Here is a 16,468-nt window from a genome sequence, read left to right as displayed (position 1 = left end):
ATTCCCACTCTCTCTCCCCCCCCACGTCACCACCTTAACTCATTCCCACCAATCTTAACTCATTCCCACCGACCTTAACTCATTCCCACTCTTTCTCTCCCCCACCGACCTTAACTCATTCCCACGGACCTTAACTCATTCCCACCGACCTTAACTCATTCCCACCGAGTCTCTCTCTCACGTCATCACCTTAACTCATTCCCACCGACTCTCTCTCTACCCCACGTCATCACCTTAACTCATTCCCACGGACCTTAACTCATTCCCACTCTCTCTCTCCCCCCCACGTCACCACCTTAACTCATTCCCACGGACCTTAACTCATTCCCACCGACCTTAACTCATTCCCACTCTTTCTCTCCCCCACCGACCTTAACTCATTCCCACGGACCTTAACTCATTCCCACCGACCTTAACTCATTCCCACCGAGTCTCTCTCACGTCATCACCTTAACTCATTCCCACCGACTCTCTCTCTACCCCACGTCATCACCTTAACTCATTCCCACCGATCTTAACTCATTCCCACCGACCTTAACTCATTCCCACTCTCTCTCTCGCTCTCCCCCACGTCACCACGAGGGGTGTGAAATGAAGGACTGCGGAGCGAGCGGGTGAAATAAAATTATAGAAAAAAGTGGCAAATTTATTTATTTGTTTCCGTTTTCATTTTAATCTGCAGCCACTTAATATACAATGCAATATATTGTATTTGTAGTAAGTGTCATTTTTTTTTACGTTTTTCAATTTTGTAGGTTTTTTTTGTACACAGATATAGACTTAGTAGAGAGGGGGTAGTTTATGTTAATCTACTGCAAAAAAAAACTATTAATAATTCAACTTACAAATATGCCTCCTCCTTCCTGTGACTGATCTGTTTCCGTGTTGTTGAAACGTGTCCACCCAACCAGTTCATGCGAGTCCGAGGTGGTGGGGGAATCGTTTGAGAATAAAACTATGTACACAAGAAAATCTTCAATAACCATCATGACCATCATGACCACCACCATCATCATCATCATCACCACCGACCACCACCACTACCGTCATCATCATCACTATCATCATCACTATCATCACTTTGTTTTGATATACTCAAACTTTATATAATTATGCTTTCGTATTAGCTTTGTTTATAAATTAACTTAGAAGTGTAAAAAGGTGACGCTCTCTCTCGCTCTCTCACGTGGTATGTGTACGATAAAGGTTCTCTCCCCTTAACTACAGATTTTTTTTTGTCCCAAAACAAAAACAGACAAAAAAATAACTGGACATGGGACAGAGAGGGCGGGGGGGGGTGGGACTAGAGACGGGACGGACGGACAAACGGAGGAAGCGAGAACACCCAGAAACACAAATCCTTCTCTCCCACCACACAACCTCGCTCCCTCTCTTCCCTCGACAGCACCACACACACCCCACGACATCACCACCACGGACAAATCAGCAGCAGCAGCAGCAGCACTGCCCCACCAAAACCAGCCGTCCCACCACCATCAGCCCAAACCTCCATTTGGCCTCGCACGGTGCTCTCACGCGGGGTCTGCTCCACTCCTGAGCTATCGTGGTTGCGTTAATGTCAGTCAGGGAGAGGTGTAATGCGCTCCCCCCCCACCCACCCACCTCTCTCCCTTGACGATGACACTGCTTCTTCCCCCCCATCCCCCCCACGTTATTCGCATTGGCATTGCGCGGCTCTTGAATAAATGCATTGGGTTTGTTGTTTTTCGATTTAAAGCTTCTGTCGTGACTGCAGCAGGGATTCATCTTCTTGGTTCTTTCGGTAAAGTCACGTAGAAGGGAAATAAAAAAATAATAAAAAATTAAACATTATAAAATATAATTCTCACGACGTTTCGGCCGCAACGCAAGCAGCCGTCCTCAGGTGGAGAACAGGTCTGTCGGAAAGACAGCGTCTGAAATGACAGACCTGTTCTTCACCTGAGGACGGCTGCTTGCGTTGTGGCCGAAACGTCGTGAGAATTATTTTATTGGTTTATTTTTATTATTTTATTATTTCCCTTCTACGTGGTGACTTTACCGAAAGGACCAAGAAGTGGTTTGTTGTTGTTATATTCCCCCCCCCCCCTCCATCGTATTAACTTAGTTCGCAAACAAAAATAACCCTTTTTTGTGTTTTGTGTTTGGTTCACGACCCGATTGCGCTAAAAAGTAACGAAAAAAATGGCCTAAAAGTGAACGAAAAACACGTCTTCTGGCGTGACCGCCTTCTCGTTTCGCAAGCCTGGGGGCGAGTTGGTGGCGGCGCGAACAGGTAAACGCCGCGGCTGGTAACCCCGCGAGTGACTTTAAAAACAAACAACAACAACAACAACAAAAAAGCGAATCCGCACATAATCTATGTTGGTAGTCGGAGCTGCGCGCGGATTAATGCGACGGCCTCTCTCATGACGTCCGCAGCTCTGATCTCTTTGCCCGCAACTCGAGAAGAAACCCAGTGATCAACTCGCGAATCGTATCACAGGCCGCGGAGTTAACTGGGCTATCAACGGACCGCCAGGCCTGGCACGGCTCGGTACGCGGTGATGGAAAACGCCACGCGTGACAAGTTTGGCCTTCTGCAGCGAAGCGGCGCAACCGGTTGCGAAGCCGGCCGCGCAGAAGCAACTTGGTTGCGTGCAACCGATCGCTCAGGTGTGGCTAATTGACAATAGAGTCTGTATAGAATGTACGCAACTGCTTGCGCAACTTGTTGTCGAGAGGTCCACAACCACCTTGGTTGCATGCAACAGATCGCAGAGTCTGTATCAACTGCATGCAACTGTTTGCGCAACTGGTTGCCGAGAGGTCCAAGCACAATAAGCAAGCTGTCCCGTCTCTACCGTGAGCAACCCGGCTGACCGCTCGCGAGGAAACCAGTTGACACAACCCGCATTCGAAGCCGGTTTAACGCAACCGGTTGCGCCTGCGATTGCGTTGAGCGTGCGACAGGGGGGAGGGGGGGGGCGTGAGGGGGGGGGGGGCGAGCGAGGGGGGAAGAGAGGGCAACGTGGAGAGAAGAAAAAATAAACATCTTAAAAAAAACACACACAATAGACACATTCGTGAGATTATAAACAACATGCGCCGAAAAGTCTGGGTGGTGGAGGGTCAACCCAACACAAACGATAGCAACTCGCAAACGACTACAAGTCAAGCCGGAGCGGGTGGCGGGGTTAACGGGGACGTCATCACACGGCGGACCAACGCTGCGATGAAACCGCCCTGGGGTTTGAAAGAAGGTTAAAATTAAATATATGCGTAATGCATTTTTTTTAAACCACGTTAAATTTGAATTCTCAAATGAACAAGATCACGAGTTTGTTTTCATGGATGGTCGAGTGTCGATTTCCCGGATCTCGCCGTCCTGATGAAGCTCGCCGCAGTTTTCGAGCGAAAAGTCGTCGCTCATGCGTCTGGCGGTGAGAGGGTGGGTAGGTGGGTGAGGAGAGAGTGGGTGGGTGAGTGAGTGGGTGGGTGAGTGAGTGGGTGGGTGAGTGAGTGGGTGGGTGAGTGAGTGGGTGGGTGAGTGAGGAGAGAGTGGGTGAGAGAGTGGGTGGGTGAGTGGGTGGGTGAGTGAGTGGGTGAGTGAATGAGTGGGTGAGTGAATGAGTGGGTGAGTGGAGTGCGAGAGTGGGTGGGTGAGTGAGGAGAGAGTGGGTGAGTGAGGAGAGAGTGGGTGAGTGAGGAGAGAGTGGGTGGGTGAGTGAATGAGTGGGTGAGTGAATGAGTGGGTGAGTGGAGTGTGAGAGTGGGTGGGTGAGTGAGGAGAGAGTGGGTGAGTGAGGAGAGAGTGGGTGAGTGAGGAGAGAGTGGGTGAGTGAGAGAGTGGGTGAGTGAGAGAGTGGGTGGGTGAGTGAGTGAAAGAGTGGGTGGGTGAGTGAGGAGAGAGTGGGTGAGTGAGGAGAGAGTGGGTGAGTGAGGAGAGAGTGGGTGAGTGAGAGAGTGGGTGAGTGAGTGAGTGAAAGAGTGGGTGAGTGAGAGAGTGGGTGAGTGAGAGAGTGGGTGAGTGAGTGAGTGAAAGAGTGGGTGGGTGAGTGGGTGAGAGCGTGGGTGAGAGAGAGGTGAGAACGGTTGAGTGAGAGAGTGGGTGAGAGAGTGGGTGAGAGAGCGGGTGAGAGAGCGGGTGAGAGAGTGGGTGGGTGAGTGAAAGAGTGGGTGGGTGAGTGGGTGAGTGGGTGAGAGAGCGGGTGAGAGAGTGGGTGGGTGAGTGAAATAGTGGGTGGGTGAGGCGTGAGAGCGTAGGTGAGAGAGCGGGCGAGAGAGATTCGGAGCGCGTAGGTGGGTGGGTGAGTGAGTGAGTGAAAAAGGGGGTGAGTGGGGAGTGAGAGAGTGGATATGAATGTGGGCGAGTGGGTGAGGGGAGAGTGGGCGAGTGAAAGAGTGGACGAGTGAGGGGGGAGTGGACGAGTGAGGGGAGAGTGGACGAGTTGATTGGGCGGGTGAGTGCATTGCAAACGAGATCAAGTTTGAGATCTGCGGTATTCGCTCTCCATCTCAGCGACGAGGGTGGACGCGCGATTTCGATTCCCACTCACGACCAACACCAGCAATGATTCTAGATTTGAAGCTTTCGTGACTGCAAGGATTCATACTCTTAGTTCTTTCGGTAAAGTCACGTAGGTTTCACCTCAAGACGGAAGCTTGTGTTGCCTCCGAAACGTCGTGATTTTATTGTTTTTATTTTTTTATTAACTTTAATTTCAGTTTTTACCTACGTGACTTTACCGAAAGAACTAAGAGTATATACCAGCAATGATTACCTAAACCAGTCCTGGACCTCCCCCTAGGTTGACTCAACCTCAAGCGAGTGCCTGGAATACCAAGGTGGCTGGGCGTGGTGCTGGCCACCCACCCCCTGCCTGGTGCACCTTGCCGGCTTTCACAGGCGCCCGCTAACAGCACTTGCCTCAACAGTCTTGTGAGGCTATATAACTGGGGACCTTTGTCTTTTGAGCGAGTGGGTTGGGTGAGTGAATGGGTGTAAGCGTGAGTGGATGTGTGAGTGAGTGTGAGTGAGTGGGTGTGTGAGTGAGTGTGCGAGTGGGTGGATGTGAGAGTGGGTGAGTGAATGGGTGTGAGCGTGAGTGGATGTGTGAGTGTGAGTGAGTGGGTGAGTGGGTGTGTGAGTGTGCGAGTGAGTGGATGTGAGAGTGGGTGAGTGAATGGGTGTGAGCGTGAGTGGATGTGCGAGTGAGTGTGAGTGAGTGTGAGTGGGTGAGTGGGTGTGTGAGTGAGTGCGAGTGAGTGGATGTGAGAGTGGGTGAGTGAATGGGTGTGAGCGTGAGTGGATGTGTGAGTGAGTGTGAGTGAGTGTGAGTGGGTGAGTGGGTGTGTGAGTGAGTGTGCGAGTGAGTGGATGTGAGAGTGGGTGAGTGGATGTGACAGTGGGTGAGTGGATGAGTGTGGGAGCGAGTGAATGTGAGTGGGTGAGCGAGTGCGATGATGTGAGAGTGGGTGAGTGTGTGAGTTGATGTGTGAGTGAGTGAGTGGATGTGACAGTGGGTGAGTGGATGAGTGTGGGAGCGAGTGAATGTGAGTGGGTGAGCGAGTGAGTGGATGTGAATTTTTGAGTGTGCGAGAGAGTGGGTGAGCAAGTGTGCGAGCGAGTGGATGAGCGAGTGTGAGTGAGCGAGTGGGTGTATGAGTTTTTGAGTGTGTGAGCGAGTGGATGCGAGTGGGTGAGCGAGTGGGTGAGCGAGTGGGTGTGCGAGTGGATGTGCGAGTGGGTGAGCGAGTGGGTGAGTGTGCGAGCGAGTGGGTGAGCGAGTGGATGTGAGAGTGGGTGAGTGGGTGACCGAGTGGATGTGAGCATGTGTGAGTGTGTGAGCGAGTGGATGCGAGTGGGTGAGCGAGTGGGTGAGCGAGTGGGTGTGCGAGTGGATGTGCGAGTGGGTGAGCGAGTGGGTGAGTGTGCGAGCGAGTGGGTGAGCGAGTGGATGTGAGAGTGGGTGAGTGGGTGACCGAGTGGATGTGAGCATGTGTGAGTGTGTGAGCGAGTGGATGCGAGTGGGTGAGCGAGTGGGTGAGCGAGTGGGTGTGCGAGTGGATGTGCGAGTGGGTGAGCGAGTGGGTGAGTGTGCGAGCGAGTGGGTGAGCGAGTGGATGTGAGAGTGGGTGAGTGGGTGACCGAGTGGATGTGAGCATGTGTGAGTGTGTCAGCGAGTGGATGTGTGAGTGGGTGAGTGTGAGAGTGGGTGTGAGTGGGTGACCGAGTGGATGTGAGAGTGGGTGAGTGTGTAAGCGAGTGGATGTGTGAGTGGGTGAGTGTGAGAGTGGGTGTGAGTGGGTGAGTGTGTAAGCGAGTGGATGTGTGAGTGGGTGAGTGTGAGAGTGGGTGAGTGTGAGTGGGTGACCGAGTGGATGTGTGAGTGGGTGAGTGTGTCAGCGAGTGGATGTGTGAGCGGGTGAGTGAGCGAGTGGGTGAGTGTGGGAGCGAGTGGATGTGCGAGTGGGTGAGCGAGTGGATGTGAGAGTGGGTGAGTGGGTGACCGAGTGGATGTGAGAGTGGGTGAGTGAGTGGATGTGTGAGTGGGTGAGTGTGAGAGTGGATGAGTGGATGAGTGTGAAAGTGTGTGACCGAGTGGATGTGCGAGCGAGAGCGAGCGAGCTGAAACAAACACAATCGGCGCGCGTCGTTCAGACCACTCCCGCGCCACCTCCACACTTAAATTTGTTTGGCCGCGTTGCCTCAGGTCGGGTGGTGTAGGGATCTCATCTACACACGGGGGGGGGGGGGGGTGTGGCCAGATCACTTCACTACGCGGAGGGCCTCGCCCTGAACGAAAAATCGATTGCGAATCAACGAAATGTTTTTCTTTGTTTCGCGTTTTTTTTTTGCTTTCCAAGTTAACCGCGCAAAAGGAACAGAAAGTTGCAGCGAACTTTGGCGACAGTGGGTCGGAGTGGAGACCACACGCCCGGCAGCGGTGGTGGTGGGAATCCATCCGAGCGGAGCAAACGGAGCGAAGAAACGACCAAGCGAAGGGGGAAGAGCTGGCGGGGAAAGTCTGCGGCCTGGACACAGAAGCGACGACGTTCCTGCCACCACCTTGAGCGGTGGAGGGGCGTTAACAAAAACAATTTGACTCGGTACCGTCGTCGGGAGAAACGGCGTGTCCGTGTGCGCGATTGTTTTGTGGACCTGGAGATGAAATAAATGCGTGACGGGCGACGTTTCGGGCAATGGACCTTCTTCATGGCGTGTACAAGGGTGAGCCCCGTATGAGCGGCGTGTTGCGGTGGAGTGCGTGGTTGGAGTTTGGCTGATTTATCTGGGCGCTCTCTCTTTCTCGAGTTTTTATCAATGTTCTCTGAATTTTCTACAAAATTACATTTTGTTTTGAGGGGGACATTGTTAAAATTATTTTCCTGCAGATTTCAAAAAAAAAAAAATCTCTCTCCAGATTTATCTGAATTTGGTAAAAATTCTCCTGAGACTGCTCCAAATGTATCTGGATTATCTCAATCAGATTTCACTTTTTTAAAAATGTCTCCAAATATTTTCAGATTCTTTTTTACTTTCATCCCAAATTTCTTGTTAACAAAAAAAAAACTCCTTCACATTCATCAAAAACGCTTCGACAGATTTTTTGTTTTTTTCGGGAACCCAGATTTTCTCTCCGTTTAAAAAAAAAAATTTTCGCGGAATTCTCTCCCACACATCGCGTCTCTCCCCAACATTGCCCTCACCCCACCCTGCACATTACGGATGTCTCCACGTCTCCAGCAGTTTAACACAAAGCGCGCAGACGCTGAACAAGTGGACCTGCGACCTCCCCATCGCAACTAAAACCCAACGTAGTTCAATTTCAGTTCAACGCATAGTAGCAGGCCTTTCGTGAACCAACATTATCCAAAATAGGTTTTTCTTGGGTTGGATCGCGTAAGCGTGTGTCGTTAAACCCGCCACCACCCGACATTGCCACTTAGTAAGGTTTGTCACGTAAATAAAACAAGCCAATTAGTAAATTGTAAATGCTGTGGCTTTGCTCTCCAATACACCCGTGTGCTTAACTAGTTGGCTGTGCCGGATGGTGGCGCGTTTAACAACACGTTTATATTCACACGATCTGACCCAAACCCCCCCCCCCCTCTCTCAATGCTCTTCCATCATTACAGAGAGTTAATTTCCCTTACAACAACAACATTAAGAATGCACTTCTCATGGAACGTATGACATAATTATTAAACAAAAAAAACAACAAAACAACTTTGCGTTGGCCAAAACATCTCAGTCCTGAAATATTACCTGCAAATGACTCAACTGGAATTTACAGATGGCAGCCACGGACCCCCCCGCCCCCCACCAACCCCCGACTGAGAAAACTTGGCAGGGCCCTCCCCTCCTGTGAGAAATATAGTTAATTTAAAAAAGCCAAGTTTTTTTCTGGGTAAAAAGGGAAATTAAAAATTCGAAAAATAAAAACCTTCCCGAGTCAATCTCCCTCTCGCTCTCTCTCCCTTTGGTCAGGCCGCAGACTTCGTGTGCACCGTCACTTCCAGTCGGTGGTTGAACTAGCGTGGCGGTGCATGCGCGCGCGATGCCAACGGGCGACCGGCTCGGGTGGCGTGGACGGGTCGGTGAGCGGGTGGTGGCGTGGATTGCGTGGCATGGATGGCGTGGGTTGATGGGTGGGTGGCGTAGATCGGTGGTGTGGGTGGGTGGCAACGGGTCGATGGGTGGGTGGCGTAGATCGGTGGTGTGGGTGGGTGGCAACGGGTCGATGGGTGGGTGGCACGGAAGGCATTAGGGTAGATGGGTGCCATGAATGGCGATGATTGGTGGCGTGGGTGGGTGGATGGGTCGTGTGGGGTGGGTGAGTGGCGCGGGTTGGTAGCAAGAGTCGGCGGCATAGGTGGGTGGTGTGTGGGGGCTTGCGTTGGATGACACGGGGGGGAGATGCGGGGGAGAAAGCCGCCAGGGTTTCAGTGCTAAGGGGGTGCCAACAGTGCTAGGGTTTGGCGACGAAAATCGACGCCAGTCCAGCGCGCACTTACGTACACCAGCAACTATCGCAGCAACAACAACGGGGGAAAAAACAACAACTGTACAATAAATCTAACCACCGGTGAGACGCCAACGCTGACGACAAGCGGAAATAACTTATAAACTTAACCCGAAACGGCGTGAACAAGTTCGCCATTCCTCAAATAAAATAAAATAAAAAAAGAACAAAAACGCCTTCTAAACTCGCTGGCCGTTGGGCGAGTCTTGTCCGTCCGTAAGCAGATCTGACGCGCGCGTGTGTGTCTTTGTCTGTCTCCGTGTCACTGTGTGTGCCTTTTACGCGAGTGCGTGCGTGCTAGTGTGGCTCACGCGTCTGCATGCGCCCACACTGCTTTACAAAAGGGGCCTTCATAATTGGGAGCACGAGTGAGGTGTGATTTTTTTTTTTGGCCTACTCTTTCACACGCTGGCCCAAGCGTCGTCGTAAGAAGTTACCCAACTCTTTACCCCACCCAACAATTGACCAGTGCGTAAAACGCGTGCTTGCGGATGTACGCACACGGTCTTGGGCGCGCTAATGCCTGCTCAAGAGGAGTGATCACCAACTCCTACTGTTGACTACGGGGACGATCAAGCTCTGTTAACCACAGAGTTGATCACCACCGCCTCACTCTGTTGGCTACGGGGGCGATCAATAATCCCTGTTAACCACAGAGTGATCACCACTGCCTCACTCTGTTGACTACGGGGGCGATCAATAATCCCTGTTAACCACAGAGTGATCACCACCACCTCACTCTGTTGACTACGGGGGCGATCAATAATCCCTGTTAACCACAGAGTGATCACCACCGCCTTACTCTGTTGGCTACAGGGGCGATCAATCCCTGTTAACCACAGAGTTGATCACCACTGCCTCACTCTGTTGGCTATGGGGCGATCAATCCATGTTAACCACAAAGTGATCACCACCGCCTCACTCTGTTGGCTACATGATGATGACTTCCTCTTACTCACAAAGTGATCACCACAACCTTACTGTTGGCTACGGGGGTGGAAGGGTGGATCAATCGTCGTGATGCTCTGGAAGTGATGACACCATACCCCACCCTCCCTCCCCACCACCATCCGCACAACCAGTCAACTCATCTTGGAGCTCGGGAGTTTTGTGCTATTTTCATCCTGCGTTTCTGGGTTTTTTTTCCCCTCTCTTCTGCGTCACAGTCGTCGTCGTCGTCGGAGGCGCTCTCCGTCGAGCACCCGCCAACAGCGTCTCTACGGAACCATAACTTAAAAAATAAACCATTCGACCGTTTAAAAACAACAACATCAACGACGACAATCAACAACGACGACGAGGAGAGGAGGAAACGGGCAAACATCACAAAAACAAAAGTAAGATGGGTAAAAGAAATTAAAACAGAAAATATTCAGACTTTCCCTGCATGCCCCTCCTCATCAATTCTTCTCTTCCCTCCCCGCACGCACCTCCCCCCCACCACCTACCATTTCCCCCCCCCCCGCAACCTCCCCCCCCCTTCTCCACCCCCACCAGCCCACCCTCCGCGCCATCACATGACGTGGTAGCGGTACAGATAGGTGTCCTCAATGGTCCAATCGGACGGCAGGTCAGTGGCCGGGTGCGAGGTCATGTGACTCTGCATGGCGGCCATGTTGGGGCAGTATGCGCGACAGACGGTGCAGCGGTAGGGCTTGGCGCCGCCGTGCGTCCGCAGGTGCTTGGTCATTGCCGAGTGGTCGCGGGAGCGCTGCCCGCACAGCACGCACTCAAACGGCTTCTCGCCTGCGAAGACACAAAAACAACGATGGGACGACCCGTCGAGGGGCATTTGTGAAGAGCAGCTTCGTGGTCCATTCGGATTCCTCCAATAGAAATAAAACACATTCCCTCCTGCGGAGGGAGCTGGTAGGAACACGTCGGGTTGCTCGGTCAATGGCCTGCAGGATCAACGGCCGGGGCGTGGTGTATTCCGCAGATATGCCCGACTGTGAGGGCGGGCACAAGCCGGCGTGAGTAGGTTGAACGTTGAGTTTTATAAGGGCACCACGGGGGGTGACCAGCCCCTCCCCACCAAGCCCCTCCCCTCCTTCCCCACCCAGCCTCACCCTCCCAGCCCCTCCCCTCCCAGCCCCTCCCTGGCACGTTCATTGCGAGTGCAGCGAGTGGCACACACAGAGTGGTAGGTGAGTGGCACACACTGTGAGTGTGGTAGGTGAGTGACACACCGAGTGTGGTAGGTGTCACACACTGAGCATAGGTGAGTGGCACGCAAGGAGTGCCACGCGCGTTATCCGTGTTCATGCCGTCGTGAGTCTTCAGCTGTGAGTGTGGTAGGTGAGTGTCACGCACACACCGAGTGTGGTGGTAGGTGAGTGACACACTGAGCATGGTGGTGAGTGACACACACACACACCGAGTGTAGTAGTAGGTGAGTGACACACTGAGCATGGTGGTGAGTGACACACACACCGAGTGTGGTGGTAGGTGAGTGACACACTGAGCATGGTGGTAGGTGAGTGACACACACACACACACACCGAGTGTAGTAGTAGGTGAGTGACACACTGAGCATGGTGGTGAGTGACACACACACACCGAGTGTAGTAGTAGGAGAGTGACACACTGAGCATGGTGGTAGGTGAGTGACACACACACACCTAGTGTAGTAGTAGGTGAGTGACACACCTAGTGTAGTAGTAGGTGAGTGACACACTGAGTGTAGTAGTAGGTGAGTGACACACTGAGCATGGTGGTAGGTGAGTGACACACACACACACACACCGAGTGTAGTAGTAGGTGAGTGACACACTGAGTGTAGTAGTAGGTGAGTGACACACCGAGTGTAGTAGTAGGTGAGTGACACACCGAGTGTAGTAGTCGGTGAGTGACACACCGAGTGTAGTAGTAGGTGAGTGACACACTGAGTGTAGTAGTCGGTGAGTGACACACTGAGTGTAGTAGTAGGTGAGTGACACACTGAGTGTAGTAGTAGGTGAGTGACACACTGAGTGTAGTAGTAGGTGAGTGACACACCGAGTGTAGTAGTCGGTGAGTGACACACTGAGTGTAGTAGTAGGTGAGTGACACACTGAGTGTAGTAGTAGGTGAGTGACACACTGAGTGTAGTAGTAGGTGAGTGACACACTGAGTGTAGTAGTAGGTGAGTGACACACCGAGTGTAGTAGTCGGTGAGTGACACACTGAGTGTAGTAGTCGGTGAGTGTTACCACGCACACCGAGTGTAGTAGTCGGTGAGTGACACACTGAGTGTAGTAGTAGGTGAGTGACACACTGAGTGTAGTAGTAGGTGAGTGACACACCGAGTGTAGTAGTAGGTGAGTGTCACGCACACCGAGTGTAGTAGTAGGTGAGTGACACACTGAGTGTAGTAGTAGGTGAGTGACACACCGAGTGTAGTAGTCGGTGAGTGACACACTGAGCATGGTGGTAGGTGAGCGACATGCACACCGAGTGTAGTAGTCGGTGAGTGACACACCGAGTGTAGTAGTCGGTGAGTGACACACCGAGTGTAGTAGTAGGTGAGTGACACACTGAGTGTAGTAGTAGGTGTCACCACGCACATCGAGTGTAGTAGTAGGTGAGTGACACACCGAGTGTAGTAGTAGGTGAGTGACACACTGAGTGTAGTAGTAGGTGAGTGTCACACTGAGTGTAGTAGTAGGTGAGTGACACACTGAGTGTAGTAGTCGGTGAGTGACACACACACACACCGAGCATGGTGGTAGGTGAGTGACACGCACACCGAGTGTAGCAGTCGGTGAGTGACACACTGAGAGCGCGCGTTACCCGTGTGCACGCGGTGGTGAGTCTTGAGCTGGTGCCGCAGCGTGAAGGTCTTGCCGCACACCTCGCAGGCGTGCGGACGCTCGCGCAGGTGACTCTTGCTGTGCGTGCGCAGCGCCGCCTCGTCGCGAAAGCGCACCCCGCACAGCTCGCACGCCAAGCGCGCCTCCGCTGCACGCAGACCAGAAGTCGCAAACGGGTTTTAATTCCTTACCCGTACCCGGCCGCACCAGGGTCGCAATCAGGTACCCGATACCCGTACCCTACCCGGCCGGGTAAGGGTAGGGTACGGGTATCGGGTACCTGATTGCGACCTCTGGGATGAAGCCATGTTGCAGGCGCGGGTGGGTTGATTCTAGGAACTTGAATTGTGAGAAGAGACAAGACGTTGGGAAATGAGTGACAAACGGTGACTCACCAGTGACTCACGGTCTACCCGTACCCGGCCGCACCAGGGTCGCAAACGGGTACCCGTACAGGTAGCCGGGTATCGGGTAGGGTACAGGTATCGGGTACCCGGATGCGACCTCTGACGCAGACCGGCTCAGGTGGCGTGGGTGGGTCGGTGAGCGGGGGTGGTGTAGATGGCGTGGCACGGATGGCAACGGGTTGATGGGTAGGTGGAGGGGGTGGGGTGGGTGGTGCAGATCGGTGGTGTGGTGTGGATGGGTGGCCTAAATGGGTCGGTGGGTGGCAACGGGTTGATGGGTGGGTGGCGTGGATGGGGGGGAACGCACGGCGGGGGGGGGTGGAGACACTCGGGGAAGACAGAGAGACACGGGGGAGACACGAGGACAGATGGGGCGAGAGACGTGGGAGACGCGGTGACGATCGGGGGAGACGTGGGGGACAAACCGATGAGACGCAGGGACAGCCGGGGGGAAACAGAGGGACACGGGGAAAAAAACAGGGGGACACGGGGGAGACGAGAGAGACACGGGGAGACACGGGGGAGGCAGAGGGACACACGGGAGAGACACGGGGAAGACAGAGGGAAGACAGAGAGACACAGGGAAAAAAACAGGGTGACACGGGGGAGACAGAGGGACACACGGGAGAGACACGGGGGAGGACCGAGGAAAGTCAGAGAGACACGGGGAAAAAACAGGGGGACACGGGGGAGACGAGAGAGACACGGGGAAGACAGAGGGAAGACAGAGAGACACGGGGAAAAAAACAGGGTGACACGGGGGAGACGAGAGGGAGACACGGGAGAGACACGGGGAAGACAAAGGGAAGACAGAGAGACCCGGGGAAAAAAACAGGGTGACACGGGGGAGACGAGAGAGACACGGGAGAGACACGGGGGAGACAGAGACACACGGGAGAGACACGGGGGAGACAGAGGGAAGACAGAGAGACACGGGGAAAAAACAGGGGGACACGGGGGAGACGAGAGAGACACGGGGAAGACAGAGAGACACGGGGAAAAAAAACAGGGGGACACGAGAGAGACATGGGAGAGACAGAGGGAAGGCAGAGAGACCCGGGGAAAAAAACAGGGGGACACGGGGGAGACAGGCGAACAGCCATCGCCGGTGCCCCCCCCCCCACCACGGTGTCACCGCCGCTGCGTCGCCTCTCACCCTGCACCACGGCCAGGGTTCTCTCCGTGCACTCGGTGCCCGCGCCGCGCGACCCGTCGCTCGAGTTCACTCCGTCGTCCTCCTCCTCAGAGTTGTCTCCGGCCGCCCCTCCCCCCGCCGGCGCCGCCGCCGCCCCCGCCGGAGCGGCCGCCCCTCCCCCCGCCGCGTCGTCGTCGTCGTCGGTGCGTTCCCGCTTCACCACGGCACCGCCGAGCGACGCCAGGCTCACGCCGCCGCCGCTGCCGCGGTGGTGGTGGCCGTGGCTAGAGGAGGAAGGGGTGTGGGGGGCAAGGTTTGGGTTAGGAGGTTGGTGCGTGCGCGTTTAGCTGTCATCGGTGCTGCTCCTAGCTGAAAGCACTTGCCCCGCAAGTCCATTAAGGCTATACGGTGGAGTGGGGAGCTTTGTTCTTTGTAGATCACCACGGGGTCACCATCGCCACGATCGGCGACCACCGCGCCCATCATCGTCACCACTACCGTTTCCACTGCCATCATTATTACCACCACCACCACCACTATCACTCATCACTACCACCATCACTCATCACTACCACCATCACTCATCACTACCACCATCACTCATCACTACCACCACCACTATCACTCATCACTACCACCATCACTCATCACTACCACCATCACTCATCACTACCACCATCACTCATCACTACCACCATCACTCATCACCACCACCATCACTCATCACTACCACCATCACTCATCACTACCACCATCACTCATCACCACCACCATCACTCATCACTACCACCATCACTCATCACCACCACCATCACTCATCGCTACCACCATCACTCATCGCTACCACCATCACTCATCACCACCACCATCACTCATCACTACCACCATCACTCATCACTACCACCACCACTCATCGCTACCACCATCACTCATCACTACCACCATCACTCATCACCACCACCATCACTCATCGCTACCACCATCACTCATCACTACCACCATCACTCATCACTACCACCATCACTCATCACCACCACCACCACTCATCGCTACCACCATCACTCATCACTACCACCATCACTCATCACCACCACCATCACTCATCGCTACCACCATCACTCATCGACCACCATCACTCATCACTACCATCACTCATCACCACCACCATCACTCATCACTACCACCATCACTCATCACTACCACCATCACTCATCACCACCACCATCACTCATCACCACCACCATCACTCATCACTACCACCACCATCACTCATCACTACCACCATCACTCATCGCTACCACCATCACTCATCACTACCACCATCACTCATCACCACCACACCATCACTCATCGCTACCACCATCACTCATCACCACCACCATCACTCATCACTACCACCATACACTCATCACTACCACCTATCACTCATCACTACAACCACCATCACTCATCACTACCTCCACCATCACTCATCACTACCACCACCATCACTCATCGCTACCACCATCACTCATAGCTACCACCATCACTCATCACCACCACCATCACTCATCACTACCACCACCACTCATCACTACCACCACCATCACTCATCACTACCACCATCACTCATCGCTACCACCATCACTCATCACTACCACCACCATCACTCATCACTACCACCTCACCACTCATCGCTACCACCATCACTCATCACTACCACCATCACTCATCGCTACCACCATCACTCATCACTACCACCATCACTCATCACTACCACCACCACCACTCATCACTACCACCATCACTCATCACTACCACCATCACTCATCACCACCACCATCACTCATCACTACCACCACCACTCATCACTACCACCATCACTCATCACTACCACCATCACTCATCACTACCACCATCACTCATCACTACCACCATCACTCATCACCACCACCATCACTCATCACCACCACCATCACTCATCACTACCACCATCACTCATCACTACCACCATCACTCATCACTACCACCATCACTCATCACTACCACCATCACTCATCACTACCACCATCACTCATCACCACCACCATCACTCATCACCACCACCATCACTCATCACTACCACCACCACTCATCACTACCACCATC

The 16,468-nt window shown here is 53.5% G+C and overlaps 3 protein-coding genes across 3 annotated transcripts; all 3 read right to left on the bottom strand.

Moving 5' to 3' along the window:
* Positions 1 to 615: 615 nt before the first annotated feature.
* LOC144740980 (uncharacterized) lies at positions 616 to 4,593 on the bottom strand. The gene is made up of 3 exons (XM_078623674.1): positions 4,581 to 4,593; positions 4,022 to 4,533; positions 616 to 3,957 (listed from the first exon to the last, which is right to left on the bottom strand). Exons 1-3 carry the CDS (start codon positions 4,591 to 4,593, stop codon positions 3,409 to 3,411), a joined length of 1,074 nt encoding a protein of 357 aa, XP_078479800.1. The 3' UTR covers positions 616 to 3,408.
* LOC144740978 (uncharacterized) lies at positions 616 to 10,447 on the bottom strand. Its single transcript, XM_078623671.1, has 2 exons — positions 9,985 to 10,447; positions 616 to 9,925 (listed from the first exon to the last, which is right to left on the bottom strand). Exon 2 carries the CDS (start codon positions 5,979 to 5,981, stop codon positions 4,911 to 4,913), a length of 1,071 nt encoding a protein of 356 aa, XP_078479797.1. The 5' UTR covers positions 5,982 to 9,925; positions 9,985 to 10,447; the 3' UTR covers positions 616 to 4,910.
* A 54-nt stretch (positions 10,448 to 10,501) lies between these two features.
* Positions 10,502 to 14,660, bottom strand: LOC144740982 (uncharacterized; the record flags this gene model as incomplete). Its single annotated transcript, XM_078623676.1, has 3 exons — positions 10,502 to 10,754; positions 12,780 to 12,947; positions 14,363 to 14,660. Coding segments are annotated over 3 exons (699 nt in total), but the record flags the coding sequence as incomplete, so codon positions are not given.
* Between the last annotated feature and the right edge of the window lie 1,808 nt (positions 14,661 to 16,468).

The sequence above is a fragment of the Lampetra planeri genome, unplaced genomic scaffold (assembly GCF_965212315.1).
Source record: "Lampetra planeri unplaced genomic scaffold, kcLamPlan1.2.h2 scaffold_369, whole genome shotgun sequence".
In the NCBI taxonomy this organism is placed as follows: domain Eukaryota; kingdom Metazoa; phylum Chordata; class Hyperoartia; order Petromyzontiformes; family Petromyzontidae; genus Lampetra; species Lampetra planeri.
The sequence above is the reverse complement of the archived record's forward strand: the minus strand, read 5'-3'. Positions and strand labels throughout refer to the sequence as shown.

What these genes read in the sequence shown, in the direction of transcription:
- LOC144740978 (XM_078623671.1), bottom strand. Translation starts at nt 5,981, where the DNA reads ATGCTCACATCCACTCGGTCACCCACTCACCCACTCTCACATCCACTC.
- LOC144740980 (XM_078623674.1), bottom strand. An exon ending in CCACTCACCCACCCACTCTT is followed by an intron (nt 3,958 to 4,021) that starts TCACTCACTCAC and finishes TCTTTCACTCAC; the next exon opens with TCACTCACCCACTCTCTCAC.